At 37.6% G+C, this 24,100-nt stretch overlaps 1 protein-coding gene and 1 long non-coding RNA gene across 5 annotated transcripts in view; one reads left to right on the plus strand and one right to left on the minus strand.

Moving 5' to 3' along the window:
* LOC145980581 (F-box/LRR-repeat protein 5-like) overlaps positions 1-22,298 on the plus strand; it is a 59,132-nt gene extending 36,834 nt beyond the window's left edge. Inside the window, exons 1-3 of one of the 4 annotated variants that reach the window (XM_083113615.1) lie at positions 11,721-12,068; positions 18,410-18,581; positions 21,491-22,298. In XM_083113615.1, the coding sequence (XP_082969741.1) occupies positions 18,447-18,581; positions 21,491-21,871 (516 nt within the window). In that variant the 5' untranslated portion in view covers positions 11,721-12,068; positions 18,410-18,446 and the 3' untranslated portion in view covers positions 21,872-22,298. The other 3 variants (XR_014440856.1, XM_083113617.1, XM_083113618.1) reach the window with 3 other exon arrangements.
* On the minus strand, positions 1,031-11,714 carry LOC145980582 (uncharacterized). Its single transcript, XR_014440857.1, has 3 exons — positions 11,347-11,714; positions 1,814-1,972; positions 1,031-1,072 (listed from the first exon to the last, which is right to left on the minus strand). It is a non-coding gene; the product is annotated as an uncharacterized LOC145980582 (long non-coding RNA).
* Positions 22,299-24,100: the final 1,802 nt, after the last annotated feature.

Here is a 24,100-nt window from a genome sequence, read left to right on the forward strand (position 1 = left end):
ACACTCTCCACTATCTGCTCTTTCCACCGACATCTTGGTCTCCCCCTTGGCCTTATTCCCACTCCTTGTGCATTGTAAGCTCTTACTGGTAGTCTTTCTGCATACATCCTCCTCGTGTATCCGAACCATCTCATCTGTGCCTGATCTATTATGTCCTGAAGCTTCACTACACCCACTGTCTGTCAAATCTCCTCATTATTTATTCTATCCCTTCTAGTCTTCCCCACAATACTTCTTAAAAAAATCATCTCCACTGTCTGCATCTTTTCTTTGTCTCTCTATGTCATTGTCCAAGTCTCTGCTCCATACGTAATTATTGGCACATAGTATGTGTTACATATTACCTTCTTGCATTTCATAGCTACATCCCTATTCCATATTAATCTTCGAACGCTTTGATATAGTCCACCACCATTCATTTGTCCTCCTTTGTTTACCTCCTCATCTATTCTTCCACTTCTCTCAATCATGACAATGAGGATAAATGGTTTATTTAATTATTCTCTTATCTATAGTTGCTTTCTGCCACTTTCGGCTAATTGTGAGAACGAGGAAGAATGATAATGAAATATTTATTCTCAAGAAAAATATGTTGATGTGAACATAAATACTTAATTCTATGAAATTTTATTTGTGTATAATTGTAATAATTATGTAATTTGGGTAACACCCTACTTGCAATATTCATATATCAAATTTGAATTGATATGCCACTTGCATATTCTCAAAAACTATAGTAAAATAAGTAACTGAAGTAACATTGCTATAAAAATTATCAAATGACTGGAATCATTATAATGAATAACAGAATCTATTTACCAGTAGTAGGGGATTTTTTTTAATACCCATATCGTTGTTTTTAAGTTTTTTTTTATGCAGAAGTAGCGCAAAAAGTAGCGAGTAGCGAACAGGAGTAGCGTAGCGAGCTACTTTTTGGTAAATGTAGCTGTAGCTGTAGCGAAGCTACATTTTGGAAGAGTAGCTGTAGCTGTAGCGAAGCTACTTTTAAAATGTAGCGTTCTGATCACTGTTCATAATCTAGCTCCCATTTGCAGGATGAGGAGCTCGAAGCCTGCAAAACAATTCTACTCGTGAATTAGAAGCTATGCTGTAACTGAAAATGAAGTAAAAATAAATAGGTACACATCTCTTGACATCAAATGTGAAAATAATTTGAGTTAATTCCTTGTTAGGTACATGTTTGATTGATTTGGTTTATTTTACTTTGCTTTTCTGCCACTTTTGGCTAATCGAGAAGATGAGTGATGATATGATGAAATTGACGAAGGGACACTCACAAACACCCATGCCCAGGCTGGGATTCAAACCCAGGTCACCTGGCATCATAGTGTTAGGTACGTGCGTAACCAGTGTTACCAATTGAATCATTGCAAGATTGCAACACTGTGAATTACACTGGGCATTAATTTCTGATGTTTAATAGTTTCACTTCTTCATTTTGGACCATCAATTTCATCAGCATTGAAATTTTCTTAATTTCCATAACTTCTTTAAGGGGCAGGGGGTGTAAGTAAGTGTTTACCAGCATTCACACTGACATAGTGATAAATTTATGCATCATATATTTTTAAAAATAACAAAATATCTTTTACTTTCCCACAAAAACCTCAGTCAGACAATGTCCAGTAATGACTTGTGGCGGAACAATATGTCACGACCCTCACAATACAATAAATATATTATTATTGCATTTTTCTTACTTTGTGTCACTTTAGGCTGATCATGATGGATAAATGACTGCATAAAACTGAGGATGGGACTTTCACAAAGGAATACAGAACATAGTGCTTACCTTACACTGTAGCTTGCCCACATTGCATTCTTGCACTGAGACATAGTGTTTTATAATATTCTCTGACTCGTAGCACATTTTTCGGAAGTCCTGAAAATCGTCCAATTTTTCCACACATGTCATGCACACAAACTTTGGTAGGAAGTCATCTTCAGAAACCTGTTCGAAAATTTGTAAGCCATCAGTACCATGATCAATTAAAAACACGGCGATTATGTACAAGTAAGAAAGTAAAGTGCTCCCCTGTGCTTAGCACCATGCCATGAAGGCGTATAGGGGGTGTGGGGGTAAGGCCACACACTTTCTTGATCCGGCCATGAGTGGGGGTGATGTGATCAGCATCACGCCCCTGACCGCCTTTACCCCCCAGGGTTTCCTCCAGGTACCCATGTTATTCGACGCTGGGTGGGCACCGGGGCTGCTTCCAACGTTAGAAAAGTTCCCGGATTTGAACCGGCTGGGGATCGAACCCGGGACCTTGAGCATGGTAGTCAGACACGTTACCGACTGAGCCACTGCGGCCACAATGCAAGTAATGAAAATATAATGTGTGTGATTAATACAGGTGCTGTACAATTTATTACTTTATAAGCTGGTGTCAATTGAAGGGGTCGGGTGTAAAACATGGGAAGTGACATTTTGGTCATTTCCGAGTTCATGAAGAAAAAGGTTATTTGAAGCTATTCAGTGGTTGTCAAACTGTGGTACGCGTTGCGTACCCCAGGGGTACATTAACAACCTGAAGGGGGTTCGAATCAGCTCGGAAGAGAAAGGTCGAGAATACCCACACGACAACATTTTTGCTGCAAGTGTGCAGAGCAATTTCGTTGTTTCAGGCTTCATAGCTTTAATGCTCAACAGGAAAATAAGGCTGATTTTGTCACTGACACTCTTATCTTTGTTTCATATGTTTTGCAATAAAATTCTTGTTCGAAATCTATAATAGACTAAATTTGGAGCCGAATCTCCGCATGAAAGTTTCAGGTGCACAACCAGACATCAAGGCTAGGCAGGCACATCCTTTTCACAACAAACTCTGGGGATTTGCAATAAAAACTCCAACATTGTGCTTCACAGTTTCTTTACAAACTTATTTTTGTTCTTTATTTTTTTCAATAACTCAGGAAAATTATATGAAAAATAAAGTTCTTTGTATACTTCTGAGCATACGTTTCACATTTTTATTCTTGTAACTAATCATAAGGATTGTAAACGTAGGAACACCCAACAAAGTAATAAATGTGGGATTCTAATGTTGATTTGTTTACCATCTTTCCACATACAGCCTGAATGCCATGTTGTTCTATTGCAGATACATGCCTCCAACATATGAAAAACGCCCCACCAATCCGGTTGCCATAAAATTCCCCAAAACACATGATTCAGAGAAAACCTATGGTGGGGCTACATTAGATGTTTAGTTACGACTGAAGGGTACAATGAGAAGAAAGTTTGAGAACCGCTGCTGTAGATAAATTTATTTTAGTGTTCTGTTTACCAATTTCAGAAGGTTTCACTGAGTCCAAAATAGGGTGACCAAACGTTCTCCTTTTTAGATGTTTGTTGGCGTGCGGGTGGATTTTTTTAGAAATTTGTAAATGTCCTCCTTTTTTGGAAAGAGTGCAGCAAATGTGCTGCATAGCGAATACTTCCATACGTAACAATCATCATATCACTTAGGGTGTGTTAAGTATCCGAGCAATGCTCACCTAGCATCTGGGAGCTGAAGACTATCACTTTCCCGACTGAGTCATTAGTAGGGATGTGCGAGATCCAGAAAAGTCTGTACCGGGATTGGTAAAAAACAAAATTCCCATCCCGATCCCGACTTTGGGGAATGATTTCCAGACTTTTCGGGATCCTGAGTAGTCTGGAACTTACAAACTTTCATGTTTAAAAGTGGATAATTCTTGATGTTTTCTGCATTGTAAATGTCTTGGCTTTTATATCTTCAATAAAAAAAACACAGTGTTGAGAAATTTTTAACATTTCCCAGCTTGGTTGAGAGATAGTGAATTTTTCCCATCCCGCATGTCTGGATTTTAAAAAAAATTCCCATCCTGACCAAAAAAAAGTCATTAGTACGAATTATTCTAACTTGTTGCTTAGTAATCTGAGAGTTTTAACATACACACATAATCTGAGCAGTTCCTTTTCGATTGATTGTTATGGTTTATTTTAATTCTCTTTTCTGCCACTTTTGGCTAATCGCGAAGATGAGGATGAGAGATGATTTTGATGAAGGGACACTCACAAAGAACACCCAAGCCCAGGCTGGGATTCGAATGCGGGACCTCTGGCATTGTGGCACAGTGTGCTAACCACTCTGCCACAGAGGGTGGCCAATTCATTTTTGAGTCATACGTATGCGATACAGAAACACATAGTGATTATTAAGTCATATTTACTGTTATGAATAGCGAAGCGAAAATGTAAATTCAACAATGATCTTGTAAGAAAATTTCCAGCTTTTTAAAGGATGGAAGAAACAAATTGAAGTTAATTGTAAGGTGGCTGTCACTTTACCCTGCTGTTGAAAGAGTGCTAGAAATGTTTCTGGCATTAAAATCATATTACTAACTAACTCTCTAGCCTTCTTAAACCCGAAGGTTCATGGCTGCAGCAACACAGGCCTTCCATCTTTCCCTATCTTGAGCAAGATCTATATACTTTTCCATCCCTACCGATTTCCCTTAGGTCCATCTCAACGTTGTCCCTCCATCTTCTTCTTGGCCTTCCTACAGGTCTCTTACCATCAGGTTTCCCAACAAGAATCCTGTAAACTCCTCTTTCCTCTCCCATTCGTGCCACATGGCCTGCCCACCTAAGTCTTCTTGATTTAATTATTCTAATAATATCTGGACACGAATACAAATTATGTAGTTCTAAATTATGTAACCTTCTCCACTCACCTGTCTCCTCATCCCTTTTAGGTCCAAAGATTTTCCTAAGGATCTTATTTTCAAATACTCTCAATTTATGTTCCTCTTTCAATGTAAGGGACCAAGTTTCACATCCATATAATACTACAGGCAAAATTACTGTTTTGTATATTTTAACTTTTAGTTTCTTAGATATTAAACGAGAAGACAAAAGTTTATGAAGAGAGAAGTAACATGCATTTCCTGAATTAAGCCTACTTTTTATTTCCTCTTTAATATAATTTTCATTTGTTAATATTACTCCTAAGTATTTGAATTTGGAAACTGTATCAAACGAGTTGTTATCAATAATTAGATTTTGATTATTACCTGTAAGCATATATTTAGTTTTCTCTTTGTTGACTTCCAAACCTATCTCTTTAGCAGATTAAAATCATATTTCTTGACCCAATCTAAAGTACCTAAAATTTAAATTTGGTTTCTGGAAATAAGTTCCAAGTGAAGTTTACTTGTTACATTTGCATTCACTTACGAGGATATTTTGTTCTAATATCCAATAATTGGAAAAAGAGTAATATTCTGTGCTTCAAACTATAGATAGTCTTAGTTATGATTGTCAAGTGTTAAAGAATAGATTAGGAGATTGCTTTCTGTGCTTAAAGGTAAGAGGAAATTATTGAAAAAATCATTAGAATTATATGTGAGCAAAGTGTTGGTAGTTTTTTTTTATATATTGATTAAATTGTAAGGGCAAAATGAGTTGCCATTTTTTACGATGTCCTCTTTTTTTTAAGACTTTGTTCTCCCTTTTCACTATGCTCTGTCCTCTTTTTTGAATGTGTGTTTAGTCTCTCTAGTCCAATGCAAATTGTATGACATGGCATTTTCACTCGAAAATTGAAGGATGTCACATTTTATTTTTACTTTGTAACTCAAAAATTACCAAAATGTCACCATGTTTTACACCTGAGTCATATTTCATTCATGAGATAAAAAGGCTAAATACAGACAATAAGAAAAGGTGGATAATATATATTAAAAAGAGGAATAGAACAATGTTTGGATTTATTTAATTGTAGTCCTGTTTCTTCTAACACCATGCTCAATGCATAAAAGCAATCGCCTATGTTTTCATTTTTAATCTTTCTTTTACAAAGCAGCAACCTCCAAAGTTTGGCACCTTGTCCGATAGGTGCACGATTCCCTTGTACAGTTCCAAGTACTTCTGGGTTCTAAAGATCCCTTTGTTTAGCAATGGGATGATTACAAGCTGTATGACATTGCAGTATCACACCAGGCTGGCTACAAACAAGCAGGAATTAAATTCCCTGACTTTTCCAGGTTTTCCAGGACAAAATTTACATTTTTCCCTGACAATTACAAACTAAACTAAATCGATGTTTTGGCAATTGGAAATAATAAACTCATACAGATCCAGGTATGGATTTGTTAAGTACCAATATTATCTTCTATGAAATTAACTTAATTTCTCTATTCTCTATGAATTGAACTCAAACTGCAAAATAGTGAATTTGGAAAATTATTACAATTTACAAGCTAGAGAAGGAATACGGAATTTTATTATACGCAGTAAGTTTAAAATAAAATACTTGATCATTTTTTAAGTTAGAACTAAATGAGATTAGAGTGAAGAGTGATTGATTAAGAAATACATTTTGTAATTTATCAGTCTCCTTATCCTTTCTCGGTATTATATGTTGATATTTCCACTGAGGTTTGGAACCTCTGCTTGCAAGAACCATGAGTGAGGACTCATTTTTCAATGCATAAAGCTACTTCTCTCTTCTCTGTAAAGCATACAACTTAACTCTTGCATATAAGTGAAACAATTGAATTGTACAAAAGAATGTGTCACATTTCCTTACATTATCAGTGGGATTTCTGCTTCAGTAAAGTATATCCAAGTGAAGTACTGCAAAACTGACAACATGCAGTTATACCATTATTGCTGGCGAAAAGGGTATGTAGGTATTAGAAATTTGACGCAAGCAATTTATAGAATTGCATTGTATAGGTACCTGATATAGCTAACCAAACATTAAAACAGGAAAACACTGTTAATAACAGCTTCTGAAAGTTCATATACGAGGGGCATCCTGAAAAAAGCTCCAATGGTGCCTGTACGCAGTACTAGTGGCCGGAGAGCGACACACACATGTGGGCAGGAAGAAGTGGCATGTAGGTAGCTGTAATCTGGTACAGTCACAATGCAACCGTTTTAGGACAGTTCTAGGTTAAAGATTGCAGCTCTCATACAGTCTCCCACCGACTGCGCTGCAGCCTACGTGTAGTAATCAGATTCTTGCATGCTCAGAATCTGGCACAGAGCCACCAGCAATTGTGTGAGGTGTGCAGACTGGACGTCGTGAGCGATAGTATGGTCAGATCATGGTGTAGACAATTCACAGAAGGCCAATTGAATGTGCACAACCCCATACAGCTGAGTACATGCAGGCCCTTTGTATCACTTCAGGTGAGAGATCTTGGACCACTCCCTGTACAGCCCTGGCCTTGCATGTACAGACTTTCATCTCTTTGTTTAACTGAAGAGGTTTCTGGTAGGACAAGGATTTGACAGCTACACTGCGGTAGAGATAGTTCCAGTCTTTGCTGTCAGACATATATGCTATGGGCATACAAAATTTAGTGCAATGCTACAACAAATGCCAGAACAACGGTGGTGATTATGCCGAAAATTAGGTTAGGACTCACTGTTTCTAATGCAATAAATTACTACTGATATTCTTGTATTATTTATGCCTAATCGGTAGGGACCTTGACTTTTTGTTAATTTTTTTTCAAATTGGTGTATATATTTTTATTTTTTACTATTCGGTGTTATTTTCCCCAAAATTCACATTTTCATTTTAGCGTATTTTCTGGCAAATACCTGAAATTATACCTTCACGGTGTTTTTAAACTACTGTTTCAAATTGTAAGTTGTATAGCCTACGCTTCTTTGTGAGAGTTTGATATCTTGGAAGTTATTTTGGGAAAGTTATTTTCCATACCCCCTTTTTAATTTAAAGGTAAGGGTTTTAGATAATGGAAATTTCCCCGTATATACTGAAGGGTCCATAATGACCATAAGTGGCGAAGCACTCAAAAAATTTAAATCAATCAATCTCACGTGACAGCTACCGATATATTATGGCACCAAAAATTGGTATTACCTTTTTTTTTTTTACTTGTTAGTGTTACGTTTCTCAAAATTCGCATTTTTGTTTTAGAATATTTTTCTGCCAAATATATCAAACTTAATACTTCCATTGTGCTTTTAAACTATTATTTTAAATTGTAGGTCACATGGTCTACGTATTTTCGTGACAGTTTGATATGTTAGAACAGATTTTTGAGGAAGTAAAAGTAAAGTGCTCCCCTGTGCTTAGCACCACGCCATGGAGGCATCTAGGAGGTTTGGAGTTAGGGCCCCATACTTTCTTGATCACGGCCGACGGTGGGAGTGATGTGATCAGCACCATGCTCCTGACTACCTTCAACCCCCCCCCCCCCCCCACACACACACACGCACACAGTTTCCTCCAGGTACCAGCTTGATACGACGCTGGGTGGGTGCCGGAACAGTTTGAACAGGTGGAAAACATCACAATTCTCCCCTGCTGGGGATCGACCCTGGGTCTCTCGCATAGTAGTCAGATGCCCTAACGACTGAGCTCCATTATTTCTCGCTCGACAAATGCCAATGATGCACACTTAGCTTGGAAATTCAAAACACATCTTGCACGACAAATACTGAAGATGCGGCTCCCGTGTGACAGTAGATACGCGCTCGATCTCCTGTTAGAACCCTGCCACTTTGCTCTGTGATGCAAATTGTTTTGATAGAAGTTGAAAAAATCGTGGGAAATACATGATTTAATAGGGCATCAAGTCACTATTTGTAAAAATTGGGTAAAAATCTAGTATTCCACAAACACATGTAACTTCTTCATTTTGTCACTTTTAACATTTTAACACTTTTAACATCTGCTTCGCAGAACACTCTTGAAGGTGTACTCACGTTTTTTTGATGAGAGTAATTTCAATTTTTCACATTACGAGTACTTCTTTATTTGCGTCGTTTCACTTGCGTAAGACCCAGTATGGCACGTACACCTTCTTAGATCATTGTGCGTCATGCTTGTGTTTTGTCGATGCAGTGTTTCCAACCTTCGTAACCCAAAAAATACTCATGAAGTGGAATTTTTTTTTAAGCTTCTTCGCATTATTTTACGAACAAAATTTTAACTATGCTTGCCTAACATAACCTAGCCTTGCCAAAAATGGGGGCTATGCGTGAATGGTTTTTCGGGCTATCCGTCAATGGTTTGTGGGGCTACCCATTTTTCAAGTACCCAATTATAAAATCCACTGGATCTTCCACACCCAGTATGAATTTTACCATGCATCTATGACAAGTTATCTTTTCGGAAAACAATGTTGTGGTTGGAATCCCTGCAATCGACAAAACAAACTGTGCGATAATCTACGAAGGTGTACGTGCCAAAGGCTATTGTGCGCCGGAGAATTAATTTTCAACAAAAATAATGAATTTCCGCTATGATACATTCCCACATGACAGGAAACACTCATTACCATAAGTAGTTTCTTGTGAAAAAATGAAGAATGTTTGTGGAATAGTAAATTAGTACCGAATAGGCAAAAATGTCATAACCGGGAAATGTATTTCTTCAAATTTACATGGGAAAGTACTTACGGAATTGAGTTTCTGTGCCATTTCGGAAGGTCGTAGAAGTGTTTTCTTGCATTTTTCAATATTTGGCCGCTAAATCATGTATTTTTCTATAATAATGTCCGTCCGATGCACGAAAGCTGTTGCTTGCATTTCCGTCCATGTACTTGAACCGGATGTTGCAAGCATCTGATGACGTAATCCCCGGAAAGTGTTCCCAAACGCACAGTTTTTTTACTATATTGCCCAACCTAACCTTACCTTACCGTGATGGTGCATGGAGCTATCGTGAATGGTTTTGCGACTATTCGTGGATGGTTATACGATCCAGAATAATTACTCGATATGTCAACAATAGATACTAATTTCATTAAAAAAAAAAAGCGAAATCCCTTGTTAAACAATGTTTTGCAATGCAGAATAGGGTAACAGTTCCATAGATTGGAGACACATTAAAATCGGATATTTTATGCTTCGCATGATCCGTACTTACCAATTGTGTATTGCGGAACATACGAGGCGTATTCGGAAAGTATGTACCGAAAGGGTGTACGAAATAAAGTAAAATAGTTTTGTACCTTTTTTATTTGCATTGCATTCTACAGACCTTAAACTACTTTTCTACGTAGTTTCCACCATTATTTTCCTGTAGTTTACGGTTATTACAAGCATAAGAAAACAGTTTTTCTTTGTGACGTTTCAGGAGAACACACGCTCCTTTCATCAGACATTTATTTTCATTTTGACTAAAGATGATAAATGTCTGATAAAAGGAGCGTGTGTTCTCCTGAAACGTCACAAAGAAAAACTGTTTTCTTATGCTTGTAATAACCGTCAACTACAGGAAAATAATTCTATAATGCAAGTTTCCACCATTTTTCAAGCATTTGTCATAGCATGGCACTGGTTTTTGTATCCCATCATCATAGAATTTTTCCGCCTGTGATGAAAGCCATGCACTCATGCTTCGATGTCATCATCCTCGTCGAAACGCTGACCACAATTTTCGATATTCCAGGCGATATGTCACAATTTCGTAGAGGACTGTTTTCTTGAAATTTGTGGAAATTCCATGGAAAGAGACGATATTGTGAAGCATCTGTTTTCACGAATTTCCGCGTCGAACGCACGCACCAAATCCTTGGTCACAACAGATGGCCGACCGCTCCTTGGCTCATCGTGAACTGTCTCACGGCCTTCTTTAAACATCAAAAATAAAGACCTCTCACAGTTGACGGTGGATGTCTACCGGTTTCACGTTTCTTGCATTGAGAAAACTAATCACAGACCGGACTTCACAGTCGGCGAGCCGATTGATTTTCTTGAACATTTCAAACCTTCATAAACCTACGAAGAAAAAGCATGACCTGCTCCCACGACTGCCTGTGGCTTACTAACAGATGAAGCAAAGGGATGAAGGACGTCAACAGGAACTCACACGGTCGCGACTGCAGCGCTACAGCGGCAATATTTGCAAACGGTTCTTACTTTATGAATACCCCTCGTAGTTCAAGGTGCCATTATGCTTTTTACACGAAAACAAACGCAATTTTTCACATTCTGAGTGCTTTTTCTTATTCCTTTCTTCGCTTCCGGAACACAATATGGTGGGCACCTCTTGACTCACGTTGTGGCTATGCAGTGTTTCAACCTTCTTCACCGAAAAATACCTACTATCGTGTTCGTAAACGATGGAAATTGTACATTATGCACGGGTAGCTGCCATATAGCTCAGGTAGCTGGCTGATAGCCCCACGAACCATTATGCACGGTAGCTGACCGATAGCCCCACGAACCATTCCCACATCACACAAAACACCTTCCCGATTTTCGACAATGCTACAGGAACTTATTACGGTAAGTAGTTTCGTCTGTAAAAATAAATAAATGTGTCCCAAGGATAGTAAACAAGTACCAATTATTTTACGAACACTTACAGCGAGCGAGATATATTTCAGTATTTTGCTACGAATATTTCTTTGAAGCCCTTCTTCTTGATATATATCAATTTTCAAACTTGTATTTTTCAAACAAAATCTGCATAACGTTTGATAATCTTCTCCAATTTGTTTGCGTTGTCTTCATACTCTTTCACTCATTTTTACGCTACTATTACCGAATTCAAAATTTAAAGGGCGTTTATAATAATTTCACCAACAATTACATCACATGACAAGCACTTAAGGAGTCGTCGACATCACGAGATCTTATATTTCATTCTAAATTTGGAGCTTCTTTCGTGCGTAGTATATCAGAGATCATATTTTACCCGAGTTTAGTGTTTTGTTTGCACAGACACGTTCGTTTCGTGGTCGTCATTTGTCATTTGAACATCATCTTGCTTGGGGTCTGTCCGTTCGCACTTCATTTCTGCAATTTTGTGTTTTGACGTCAGACGAGGAATGCCTACGAGGTTAGGTTAGGTTCCATTAGCATAAATACAATTAAAAATTATTATTTAGGCTAAGAGAACTAAACCTAGCCTAACAATGTAAGCATGTACCCTAAAATTAAAAAGCCTTAACCTGTGACGTCAGTACACAAGGTGGCTGAAGTGTTGTGCGATAAGTGAGACCATCATCATCTTGACCCTTGACCCTATACATGTGACACAAAAAGTTTCCCGACCCAAAGGGTCAGTCAGGTCAGGTCAGCTCAGGTCAGTAGTATGCATATGCGTATGTTAGATATCTTATGTTATTTCCTGACAGTTGTCAAGTTAAATTCAAGTTTTATCAGAAGTGAATAATGGTGTGTATTTTGTGTGTTTAACCCAAGAACACTTGCGTGTTCGCTACGTATATGCGGCAAATGATTTTCAACACAACCTCAACCTCGACAAAAACAAAATTACCATTCTTTTCGAACATTATTTTGTTTGTTTTCCTTACAATGTGGTTTTATTCGGCAACGGTTCCGATTGTTTTATGATCTTTTTTTCAAATTCTCGTAGAATTTTGGCAATCATTGTCACACGAAAATGTAACCTTTTATGATCACTGTTTGGATTTCGGAAAAAAACTTTAAAGTATGTTGAAAAAGAGAACGGAGCAAATTTACAATACCAGACTCCTCCCCGATTTTTGTAATATTACGCATACTCACTAATTGAGGCCTCCTAATCACGAATTTGAAGTTAACATTTGGGGGTCGCGTGTAGAAATTGCATGCGATGAGAACAGACACCCTGTATTTCTCCACGAAAATCAATCAATCAATATGTGGAGCGATTTTACAATACCGGGAATTTTTTCCATTTTGTTTGAAATTTGGACTCCTAATCACGAATCTGCAGTTAAAATTTGGCGCTCACACGTGGAAATAGCAAAATAATCTAAATTAAGTTCTTATTTCTACACCCTCGATTTCCAAATTTCCCACCAATTCCGGGCTCCGCCCCTGGGGTAATTGACCTACTGCCCCCAACCGCTAACGCGGCCTCGCCTCCGCTCCGGCTCCCCGGCTTTCTCTATAGAGTCCCTGTTAAAGGCATGTTAGAAATTGGCCGGATTCACATGCCCCCAAATAAGCGCCAAATTTTAAGTGCAGATTTGTGATTACGAGCCCCAAATTAGTGAGTATCCCAAATTTCAAACAAATTGGATAAATTCCCTGTATTGTTCAATTATACCAAATAGTATAAACATACAAATATAAGTAATGATACAAGAATAGCATATACACTATCTGGCCATTCGTCACCGGACATCCCATCAGGTGGCATCATGGTGTGGTCGTGCTTCTCCTAGTATGGTCTTGGTCCTCTTGTGTTAGTGCGTGGAAACATGAATGCAGATGCATACCAAACGATCCTGGACAATTCTGCGCTACCGACATTGTGGGCACAATTCGGTAGTGGTCCTTATCTGTTTCAGCACGACAATGCCCCATGTCATACGGCAGGTGTGATCAACACGTGGTTCGAGGATATGGGTGTGCAAAAACTTGATTGGCCCGCCCAAAGTCCTGATCTCAACCCGATTGAGCATCTTTGGGACGAGTTGGAGCGCCGATTGAGAGCCAGGCCACACTGCCCAAAAACACTAAAGAGTTGTTCGCCGCTTTGCAAGAGGAATGGAGCAGGATTCCCGTCGAAACCTATTGCAATTTGGTGGACAGTCTTCCTCAGAGGGTTGCGGCTGTACTTGCTGCGAAAGGTGGCCCCACACGATACTGAGGGACGCCTGAAACCGGATTAAAGTACTCGTTCCAGGTGTCCGGTGACGAATGGCCAGATAGTGTGTGTGTGTGTGTGTGTTTATATATACATATATATATATATATATATATATATATATATATATATATATATATATATATATATACTCACGGTGGCTCAGTCGGTAACGCATCTGACTACCATGCTAAAGGTCCCGGGTTCGATCCCCGGCCGGTTCAAATCCGAGAACTTTTCAAAAGGTGGAAGCACACCCAGCGTCGAATAACATGGGTACCTGGGGGAAACCCTGGGGGGTAAAGGTGGTCAGGGGCATGATGCTGATCACATCACCCCCACTCACGACCGGATCAAGAAAGTGTGGGGCGTTACCCCCACACCCCCTATACGCCTTCATGGCATGGTGCTATGCACAGGGGAACACTTTACTTTTTTTATATATATCTAAATACAAAACTCAATACCAGAATAACTTAAACTAGCCTACATAAATAATAAATATATTGGGTGAGTATGAAGAGGACAGTATTACGAGTTCTAGAAATTTAAATCATCTTTTGAGTGCAGAATAAATTCATCTATAGGCTGGTAAAGTAAATGTCACTTCCGGTGCTGTCGCCATAGCAACGAAAGACCTGGCTTAATACGACACCCTCCCCTACTTTCCCCATGCAGTTAGTATGGAAACGGATCACGAGGGATACATTTTGTTGTAAGTGACAGCGTTTATCAAAGAAAATGGTAATATGTATCTTACACCATTGGAAAGATTAGATTCAGAAGAATACATAGATAAAATACAGGTTGCTTACAGGCGAGAAGTTAAAGAAGAAATGGAGAAACAAAAGCAGGCATTTTCCAAGAAAGTGACCGACAAACAATTGGCCGGAATTTACGATTTCTTCGGATTAGCTACCATAGGCTTGCTGGCGACATGGCCGTAGGCAGGATTTTTTTTTTTTTTGGGGGGGGGAGGTTCACTCATAATTGTTCCCATGGGCGTCGCAAGAAATTTGAATAGAAATAATAATAAACTAATTTATTCCAAACATATTATTATTTATTATTGCTGTCCTTATATTCTCGAGGAGACTTTTCTACTCAGAAGTGTGAATATGCAGCACAACTGTTTTTATTTATTTATTATGTTTTTTTTGTTGTTTTTTTTACGTTTCATGTAGCGTGTACTGAAATGCACAGTTATTATATTTTGTTATTACTTATTAGATACCTCAACAAAACCTTTAAGAGTAAGAGAGAAATTTTAGTCATACATTTGTTAGGAAATTCCCCCCTTCCAAGGTATGCATATTGCTTTGGGTATTTCAGGACTATCCAACGAATGATTAAACATGTGATAAACCTGTCGCCCTGAAATGTTGCCACCTGGAACATACTCACTGCTCACTGCTTTTTTCCAAGATTTTGCTCATTTTCTCCTCGCCCGTCCTTGCCAAAGTTCCTTGCGTAAGGTTTAGAGAATGTCCCTCAGGCCTTCCTTCCAAATTCATATTTCCTAGCAACTTGCCTGTCTATTTGAATTGCCATTTTGTCTTCTGTTACTTTCTCTCCACTTCGCAATAACATATGCCTTCAGTACTTCTCACAAAAAAATATCCCCGACTCTGAGCCCCCAGTATGTTTAGGTATAGTTTGTGCTTTTAAGGCGATTCTCAGCAACATACACAACCATACATTATTGAATCCTTGTCCCTAGGTTCAAAACTTGCAGTACCTGAAGTTCTGTGGATGCTAGTTTAGGCAATAGACAGGTACTTCTTCAAATTATAACTTAACGCCCATTTCCTTTTATATTTATTTTTATATATATATATAGGTTTATTCATATTGAATTTACATAAGTTAATTCGCAAAATCTACATTTCAGTGTACTCTGTCCCCCCTTCCCGAAGAAAGTGTGTGACATGACCCTTCAGTACCAAAAAAAAGGTGGCTGAAGGTATGTGTACGTGTGTACCTGGTTTCCCACATGAGATGAACTATTGAATTAATGGGAAATTGATCAAGTGTGTGTAACTAAATGAAGAAAAGAAGTCAGTGTCCCTGCCGATTCATATTATCAAGAATATTCTTCGTTTCGCCCCATAGAGAAAAGACACCTATTTACCTCGCCGTATTGCACCAAAACATCTGAGGGCGACTGCTCCCTTCCCTTCCTTTATATAAACCCCGCTAATCACCTAACCGTTACTGGAAACTTTCCGCTGATCGGCTGTCCAGTGACACACCTACCTACCCAACGGCCAAGAATATGCATGTACATGAATACATAGACATCCACAACATTACCAAACACATGACTCTAAAACCCGACCGCTCCAATTAGATTAATTAATTAAACGTATAAAATAAAAAAGGATAAAGTAATGATTCGCCTCATTACAACCAATATAGGATGTGTTGTTGAGTTGAGTTGAGTCGCTGTTTTAAGTCCACTTTATGCACAGTAAGGCTAATCGGGACTGGACCTACAGTTTAAAGTGGGATCCGAACCACTTGTGCCTCCACCGGGTAATATAGGATGTGTGTATCCTATATTATATGTATGTTAAAATTATAAAACTTTATTATCATGTATTTCTATTTGACATGTGCTATACTACAGATGTACCTACTTGTACAAAATTGTAGTCCTTGGATGCAAATAAATCATATCATATATATATCATTGAACAAAATCTTAAGTGATCGCTAAAACTCCGCAGTATGTGTTAACAGAAGTAAATCTAAATCGAACCATATTAAAATAGCATTCGTAGCACGATGAAATTGCAATAAAACAAATGGAACTTACGCCTTTTATTCTTCATTTTACAATGTATAAACATTGTTTTTAATCATAGAATATTTAAAAAGAATGTGTTAATTGACAAGCTTGTACAGTGGGATACATGAGTATTACCAAGCAAATTGTCCACCACCATGTTTATTCTATTTGTTTTACGCACAGAGAGCTGCGGGAATTGAAACGAAATGCCTAACAAGTGGCTGACAACCTCTGCATGAGCATACGTAAAAATCTAGTGTATGATACAAAAGAAAAATTGATGAAAGTAGCGCATCGCCCTAGAATGCCAGCGGTCCTGGGTTCAAATCCTGGCCTGGGCATGGATGTTTCCGAGTGTCCATTCATCATATCATCACTCATCCCTATCTTCGCAAATTAGCCAAAAGTGGAACAAAAAAAACGAAGTAAAATAGAGGAAATCAGTCAATTAATGAAAATAGTGATGGACGATTTGCCAAGCATTACTTGTACGTACATTAAGAATGAAGGCGTAAAGTTCAAACAATAACAGTAATCATAACACCGTAAATAAGGAATAAAGGGAGTTTATAAACATCTTAGAAGAAAATAGTGCATGTTACTAACTTTTTTTTTTCAAATTGTTACTATCCACAGTTGATAGTGTAGCATCTAAAATGTGAATTCATAGAAATGCATTTTGTTCCTCGTAACTCAGATCTTGCAAAGATGCATCGTTTGGGTTCGCATATTTTATGTCTTAATTTTCTTTCTAGAACTTTGTGCCGTAGATCATTCACTAAAAAATAGCTTGAAACATTCTTCAGGTTGTTTAGCATTTTGTGCATTGGGCTTGGTCCAGGTCTTACTTGTACAAGATTCCTTGCAGCATTCTTGCCGTGACTTTAGTCACTCTTAGTTTTCCATGTAAATTATCTTTGTCTCTTAGAATATCAGCATCAGGAATGACCAGAGAATCCATCAAAGTTGTGTCTTCACCAGGTGTGACAGCTTTTGGGGATATTTTCCTTTGTTTTGGCTTTTCTGTTGACATTCCAGGGTAGAATCTTCTGAGGTCTGCCTCTTCTTCCGTCCCTTAACCTTTGACTTTGATGTTTCTTCACAAATCTCTACTTCTTGGATCTCTTCACACATTTTTTGCACTAAGTCAGTTTATTCAGTAACATACTCTGGGTTGTTGTTGCTATTATAATCACTGAAGTCATGTTCCTCAACTTCTAAAATGTCTTCTTCACAACTCCCCAACAGTTCGTAGATTCTAGCAGATGTCGGTAGTCTCTTACACATTTGCGGTATGTATTACTAGCGGCACATCAAAATTATGTGAAAGATTTTCCTTGTTTTACTGGAGCTTCGTAAAATTGACGTACAGTGCACAACATAACAAATTAATTATTTATATAACATATTAGTTAAATGCAACTCATGATTCTTTGCACTTTTTGATAAAATGTAACAGTTCCGAATTTAGTTTTATCAAGAATATTGTTTTCGATATGAAGATGGTGCACCACAGATTATATACTATATGGGGCACTATCAATTCATTTTACCATATTGCTGCTCCTCAGATATAAAAAAAAACCAAGTATTGCTAGTCGAAAGAAGCCTGTTGGTAGTGGTATTCAATATTAGGTACGAATCTACTTTTTACTCATTCTGCTGTGTTCATCTTAGGTTTTGTCACTCGTGCAGATGTAGTCTCTCACTGTGAGAGACAAGAGGATATGACGATTTTAAGCTTTTAAAAAACTGATTTTCAATTTGATTTACGTCATGATATTAGGTTATGTTATTTCAGACAAAAATTCTAAAAATACTGTACTTTATGTTTGAACTAAACCCATTGTAACTCTATGCTTCAAATAACATGCAGCAACATTTCACTGGGCAATGGTTCTGAATGTTTGTTTTTCGCAAGTTATTGTACATCAAATTATCATTTACAAAAGCTTGTAAAATCTGTAGCTCAGTATATTTAATAGAAATGGTTTTCCTTAATGAAGAAACTAAATTTACCATCTTCTATTTTTAGCAAATCCTGGAATTCCTGAGTCCAGTAGGAATAAGAGATGGAAGGGTTAGTGCGTAAAAGGGTAACAAATGCACCTTTACCATCCACTTCACGTAATAAGAGGAAGAAAAGTACTTCACTACCAGAGCGCACTAGAAAGAATGCCTCTGAGCTCCCCAAAGTACTAAAAAGAGTGAGTACATTTTTGTAAACTCCTTGACCCATGACGTTATCTTATACAAAGAAGTTACAAGATCACAGTTCAAATAAATACTTCTGCAGGTGTTGCAGTAAATGAGTGTCATCTATTTTGTTTGTGAAGTGTAAGCCAATAATTATTTCCTGGTATTGCTCTATTGATCACATTGATTTTACACAAAATGTTGTATTCAGCACCCCCTATGGCACAATAGACCCAAGTGAAGGATACATCTGGGGGGAGTATAAGATAAAGCAGTGTAGCCATCTTATGGAACAGATTTCTTATTTACTTAAAGTTTCAGATACAGTACTGAAAGACCATTTTATACTGAACTGTAGCAACAGGAAAAGAATAAAAATGACAAGAGCAAAACAAGACAATACAAGATGGCAGACAAAAAAAATTTGTTACATGTACATTCTTAATGATTGTTGGAAACTGTGTTCTGACAATAAAATATCAACATTTACAGGCAGGTTATTATATAAGTTAAGGAGCCTATAGTAAAGAGACCGCTGTAGGAGAGAGAGCCTTGTAGCAGGAATGTAAGAGCTTTACGTTGCGGGTTGGCCGTGCTGGTACTCGTAGATAAAATTGGTTGACAAGGAATTTGGTTTTAATTTTGCCATTAATAATTTTATGCAAAAATTTCATGTCTGCTAGTTCGTGACAAGTGTGTGGTGACTGGCTGTTCAAAATAGACATAATATATGTTTTATGGAGGTGTCTGAGAGAAGGTATTCTATGGCGAGGAAAACGCTGAGGACAGAATCAAGCTTGGAAAGATTAGTTTTAGAAGCCGTAGTCCAGATGTGAGAGCAATATTCAAGAATGGGAGAGATAAAGGATTTGAAAAATATGCTAATGGCTGATTGGTTTTAAATTTCAGGGATCCTATACAGAATGCCAAGGAGACGTATGGTTCGTTTGGTAGTATACGTAATGTGGTCATTAGTAGTATATGCAGTGGCGGCGATTTGGTCCCAAAACTAGGGGGGCGAAGACAGTATATTTCCCTTTGTAGGTAAGATTTAGCATAGTGCGGGGGCATTAGTGGCGATAATTGGTTGGGGGCACCCTCACCCCCTGTAATCGCCGCCACTGAGTATATGTAATGTGCTCATTAGTATGTGAAAGGTAGAATATAAATTATAGTGCCACGTATTGCCACCAGTTGATGTTGTTGCATCACACAGGAAGAATAGTGCTCCATTATTTGTTCAAGCACATATGTGGAAAACCCAAGATAATATGGAAGCAGATAATCATGGGCAACAACAGACAGAGTGGGTTTTTTTTTTGGAGGAAAGGAGTGGCTGGTTGGGACATCCACATGAGTTTAGTGGCTGTGTGTGGAAATGCAGCACCAAGTTGCAGAAACATGTTTCGCTGGATGTCAGACTTCATGCACTATCATATGTCAGTTGACACACCAATGCAACCCACTGTTCCATAGGCTACACCGTGCTACCTCGTGCTCAATATTTTCCAAATCTTGCACCTAGCGACTATGCTCTTTTCGATGCAAGTGAAGAAAAATTTGTAATGACAAACATTTTTGTACGACCCAAGTAATATGTACATATATATGTGTTAAAATATCACAATTTTCGGATAGTTTAAAAAATTGGAAGTCTCCTGCTGGACCCTGAATCCCTAGTTAGTTCTCATAGTACATACACCTGTGTACAAATTGAGCATTTTAAGTTCCTGTGCTCAAAACAAAGCCTTCGTACCCTGATGTAGGGTTGTTAAAGGTCCAGGAATATTTTTTTCTCGCACAATTTAAATTTGGTCAAAGTTGCTTATTGTTTCATTTCAGTACCGAACATGGACTGTATTTAAATTGATCCAGAAAGAAGGTTCCAGGATAGAATTGAAACACTTTAAATATAAAAAGATTATTTACAATTCCTGGATGTTGAACAACCCTAACATGATAGGTCTGGACCAAGCTTTCTTTTTGTTCAATACTTCGTGAACATTTCGGTCCCTGCTACATCATATTACTGACAAAACCACCTTGGAAGAATACATATGTGAAAGCAAACCTGCTTCTGAAAGGTCACAATGAGCGCAGGCCCATAGGAGTTCAGATCTGGAACCGAAGCCTTTTATTGAGCCGTGCCTTCCTGTCTTTTGTTTTATCCCAACATGTGGAACCTCGGAGTGTGGTGCAATCTGTCCCTCCTTTTTAAAACATCTGATTTTTCCCTCCTTTTTAAAATATCTGATTTTGCATGGGAATACTAATGGGTAAACTTTGCATGGTCAGCCAGAACATGTTCATTGTTGCTTGGAAGTCAAGGTCACTGACCTTAGCTGTGCCGATATAAGAATGATGCCTACTAAACATGCTGAGATGGTTTTCTATCCACATAAACTATTACATGTGCCGCAAGACACATTTACAAACATGCAAGAATAAATCATTTTCAAATACAAATTTTACAATGGAAATTGTATTTGCGATAAAAAATACTATATTGTTAACACTCCCCTCTCCCATTTTTCATTTTTATTACATGTAAACGTAAAACATATCAGCAATAAACAGTGGTTGGAAAGGAATATCCCATTCATATATTACTAAAATAACATTGCATAATTTTTTTGGAAATTAATTTTTCAAAATGAATTCGTTAAATATTTTGTAATTCCGGTATCTTATACCTCATATTTACATAAATGAACAAGAAAGACAGAACCGAAATATAATCCGTAGTTTTTGAGAAATATCGTGTTAATTGTTTAAACTAGTCATTCCAAAGTGCATAATTTGTGTGGGTTTGTAAGCTGCCCCACTTGATGCCATGTGTACCCTCCTCTTTGAAGTTGTAGTTATGCAGTGGGGCTTCTCTAGTTACTAATTCACTGGTGCCATATATTTTCTTCTATAGGATAGTAGATTTTGCAAATCTTCAGATGACATGAGAACTATGGCAACAGAACAGCCAATGGAAAAACACGGATTCAGAAACGATGTTGCTTCAATTAATGATCTGCCGGATGAAGTTCTCCTTAAAGTGTTTTCTTACCTGACCCAAGCAGAGCTGGCCTGGTGCAGTCGTGTGTGCCTTCGTTGGAAAAAGGTGTCGTATGACAAGTCGTTGTGGAATAATCCTATGCTTGATATTGACTGGGAAGAAGAAGCTAGACATACTTACACCACCCTGGAAGAGTTCTTTTCACTGAGAAATCCTTGGGTAGCGTCACAAGACTATTTTTTACAGGCCAGAGGTTTTACGAAGAATACTGAAGAAGGCAGTATTTGGTTATGAACTAAAGCATTAGAACACTTGTTTGGGATCTGCCACATATTTTCTTGCAGTCTGCAATAGTTTTAATAGTTATAAAAAAACTTGTGAAGGTTGTTGAAGATAGTGATAAATGAATATAAACACATTCAAATGTTGAAGTCTCAAATTAAATGAATTCATTCTGATATTTTTCAACATGTTTTAAGTTTGTCTCTTATTCTCTTTAATTTTCCTTGCAGCGTTCATGATGTGTTCATTTTGTGTCAAACAGCATCACTGCTATAATGTGTATTACATTAAGATGGAGACTTCCACGTTTCTGAGAAACAGCTGTCATTCCAAAATACCAAGGAGCTGGTGTGATACTGCCTTGTAATTAAACTCCTATGGATCTTTTGTTTGTCAATACTCTGAATTGTAAATAAAGGTTCAGTCTTTATTATATCAATCTATCATAGTTCTTGTGTATTACATTTTTAGATTTAGTGTACTCACCGATAATTTTTGGAACCGATTCTGATACATAAGGTTATTAAACAGAAATGAGATGTTATCGTCAGCATGACAAAAAGAAATTTGTTATGTACATTTCTATTGCATATCATATGTTTATGCATATATATTCTCAAGATATGCGAATGTACATTTGCATCTACAAAGGATGGTTATGTAAATCTTTAAGATGAACATGGATTCTCAAGAGATTTAACATTAGTACAGAAGCAGCTCTTTGAAATGCAAAATGAATTCCTTAATGTTGGAAATTTACTGCTGCCAGATTAAACTTCAGAAACAAGTTTTGGAAGCACTTCAGGAAGTAACCTACTTCTTCTCTTATCGCAAATCTGTTCAGCAACACCGAACACTCAATCAGTGAATACTGATGCAGCAGGTATGCCCAAGTATTTTCTCAGCACTTGCTTCAGGTTTGAATACTCACTTTTGAATTTCCAATACAACAGCAGATCCTGGTTCAGCAATGTACTGTTTTATTTCCGATTTTGAGTTAGGTTGATCCTCTGAATGAGTTTGCAATAATTTTATTACAAAAGCTCTACAATAATGATGAATCGTAACCTAATTGTGAATAAATCTTACAAAACTAAAATATAAAACTTATTAGAAGGTAAAAACTCTAGTATAATCTGTACTGGTCTAAATATCGGTTTTTTGCCGATACCGATGCCGATATGTCAATTTCTGTCGATTTTCATACATCTGTAATCGGCTTCGGCACATCCCTAATATTTTGGCATGTTTTGATAAAGAGTTTTAAGTCCACTTTTTGTACAGATAGGCTAATTAGGACTGGACCCACAGTTCAAAGTGGAATCCGAACCATGCTGTGCCTCCCAACAGGTATCGAACGTGGGGCTCCTTAAGTGCAGGCTGATAACGTTACTACTACCATGCCATCGGCAAGTTTAACTGAACTCTGTGGCTGAAATTATTGGTATCAGCTGATTTTTTTTCTTTTTACCTTATGAACAGTTGAGACCAAAGTACTATTATCCACTACTGTAGCAAAATTTATTACCTGTAAGGGGGAACCAATAAATGACCAGTCAAGAAGTCTTTACCATAACTTTATTTCAATATTGAAGTGAAAACAATTCAATCTGGGCAAAATGCAAATGAATTCTTCAGTGATGGCTTACATGATGGGGCCATACCATGGCAGTGTATTCTTGTAAATTTTTTATTGCTGTGCAAGATAAATGTGGTGAAGAAAGAAGGGCACTCTTAGTACCTTTCAATCAACTACTTCTGTGTGTTTCATGTTGAAGTCTAGTGATTTCTGTCATTCCTTTTCAAAGTTGGACAGGCCACAGTGGTAACCTGTGCAAATAGTAGTACCATTACTAATTTGGGTTTTTGTGATGAACTGATTGTGTAGCTAAATGAATATATTGATAAGAAACTGTGATTCAGGTATATTTTATTAAGAAAAGAGATGCAAATGTGTCTGGTACGGAAGAAGTGGATGACATTCCAGAACATGCGAACGAAGAGTAGTTACAGTTCACGATACTAATTTTGATTAAAACTTAAAGTTGATTGTGGCATGAAGCTTCTTTCAATGGAAAAACGATACCGTTATTTTTTAAAATTACCCAAGAGCTAGAGAATTGAAGTAAAATAAGTTATTAGAAATGATGGTTCATGTCGCGCGGTTTTTGACCCCGTGTGCTGTTCAAGTTGACAGTGTTGCATCTGCTAACATCTGTTTCTTTTTGCATGCCGAGGCAA

The sequence above is a fragment of the Lepisma saccharinum genome, chromosome 28, assembly GCF_977018435.1.
Source record: "Lepisma saccharinum chromosome 28, izLepSacc3.1, whole genome shotgun sequence".
In the NCBI taxonomy this organism is placed as follows: domain Eukaryota; kingdom Metazoa; phylum Arthropoda; class Insecta; order Zygentoma; family Lepismatidae; genus Lepisma; species Lepisma saccharinum.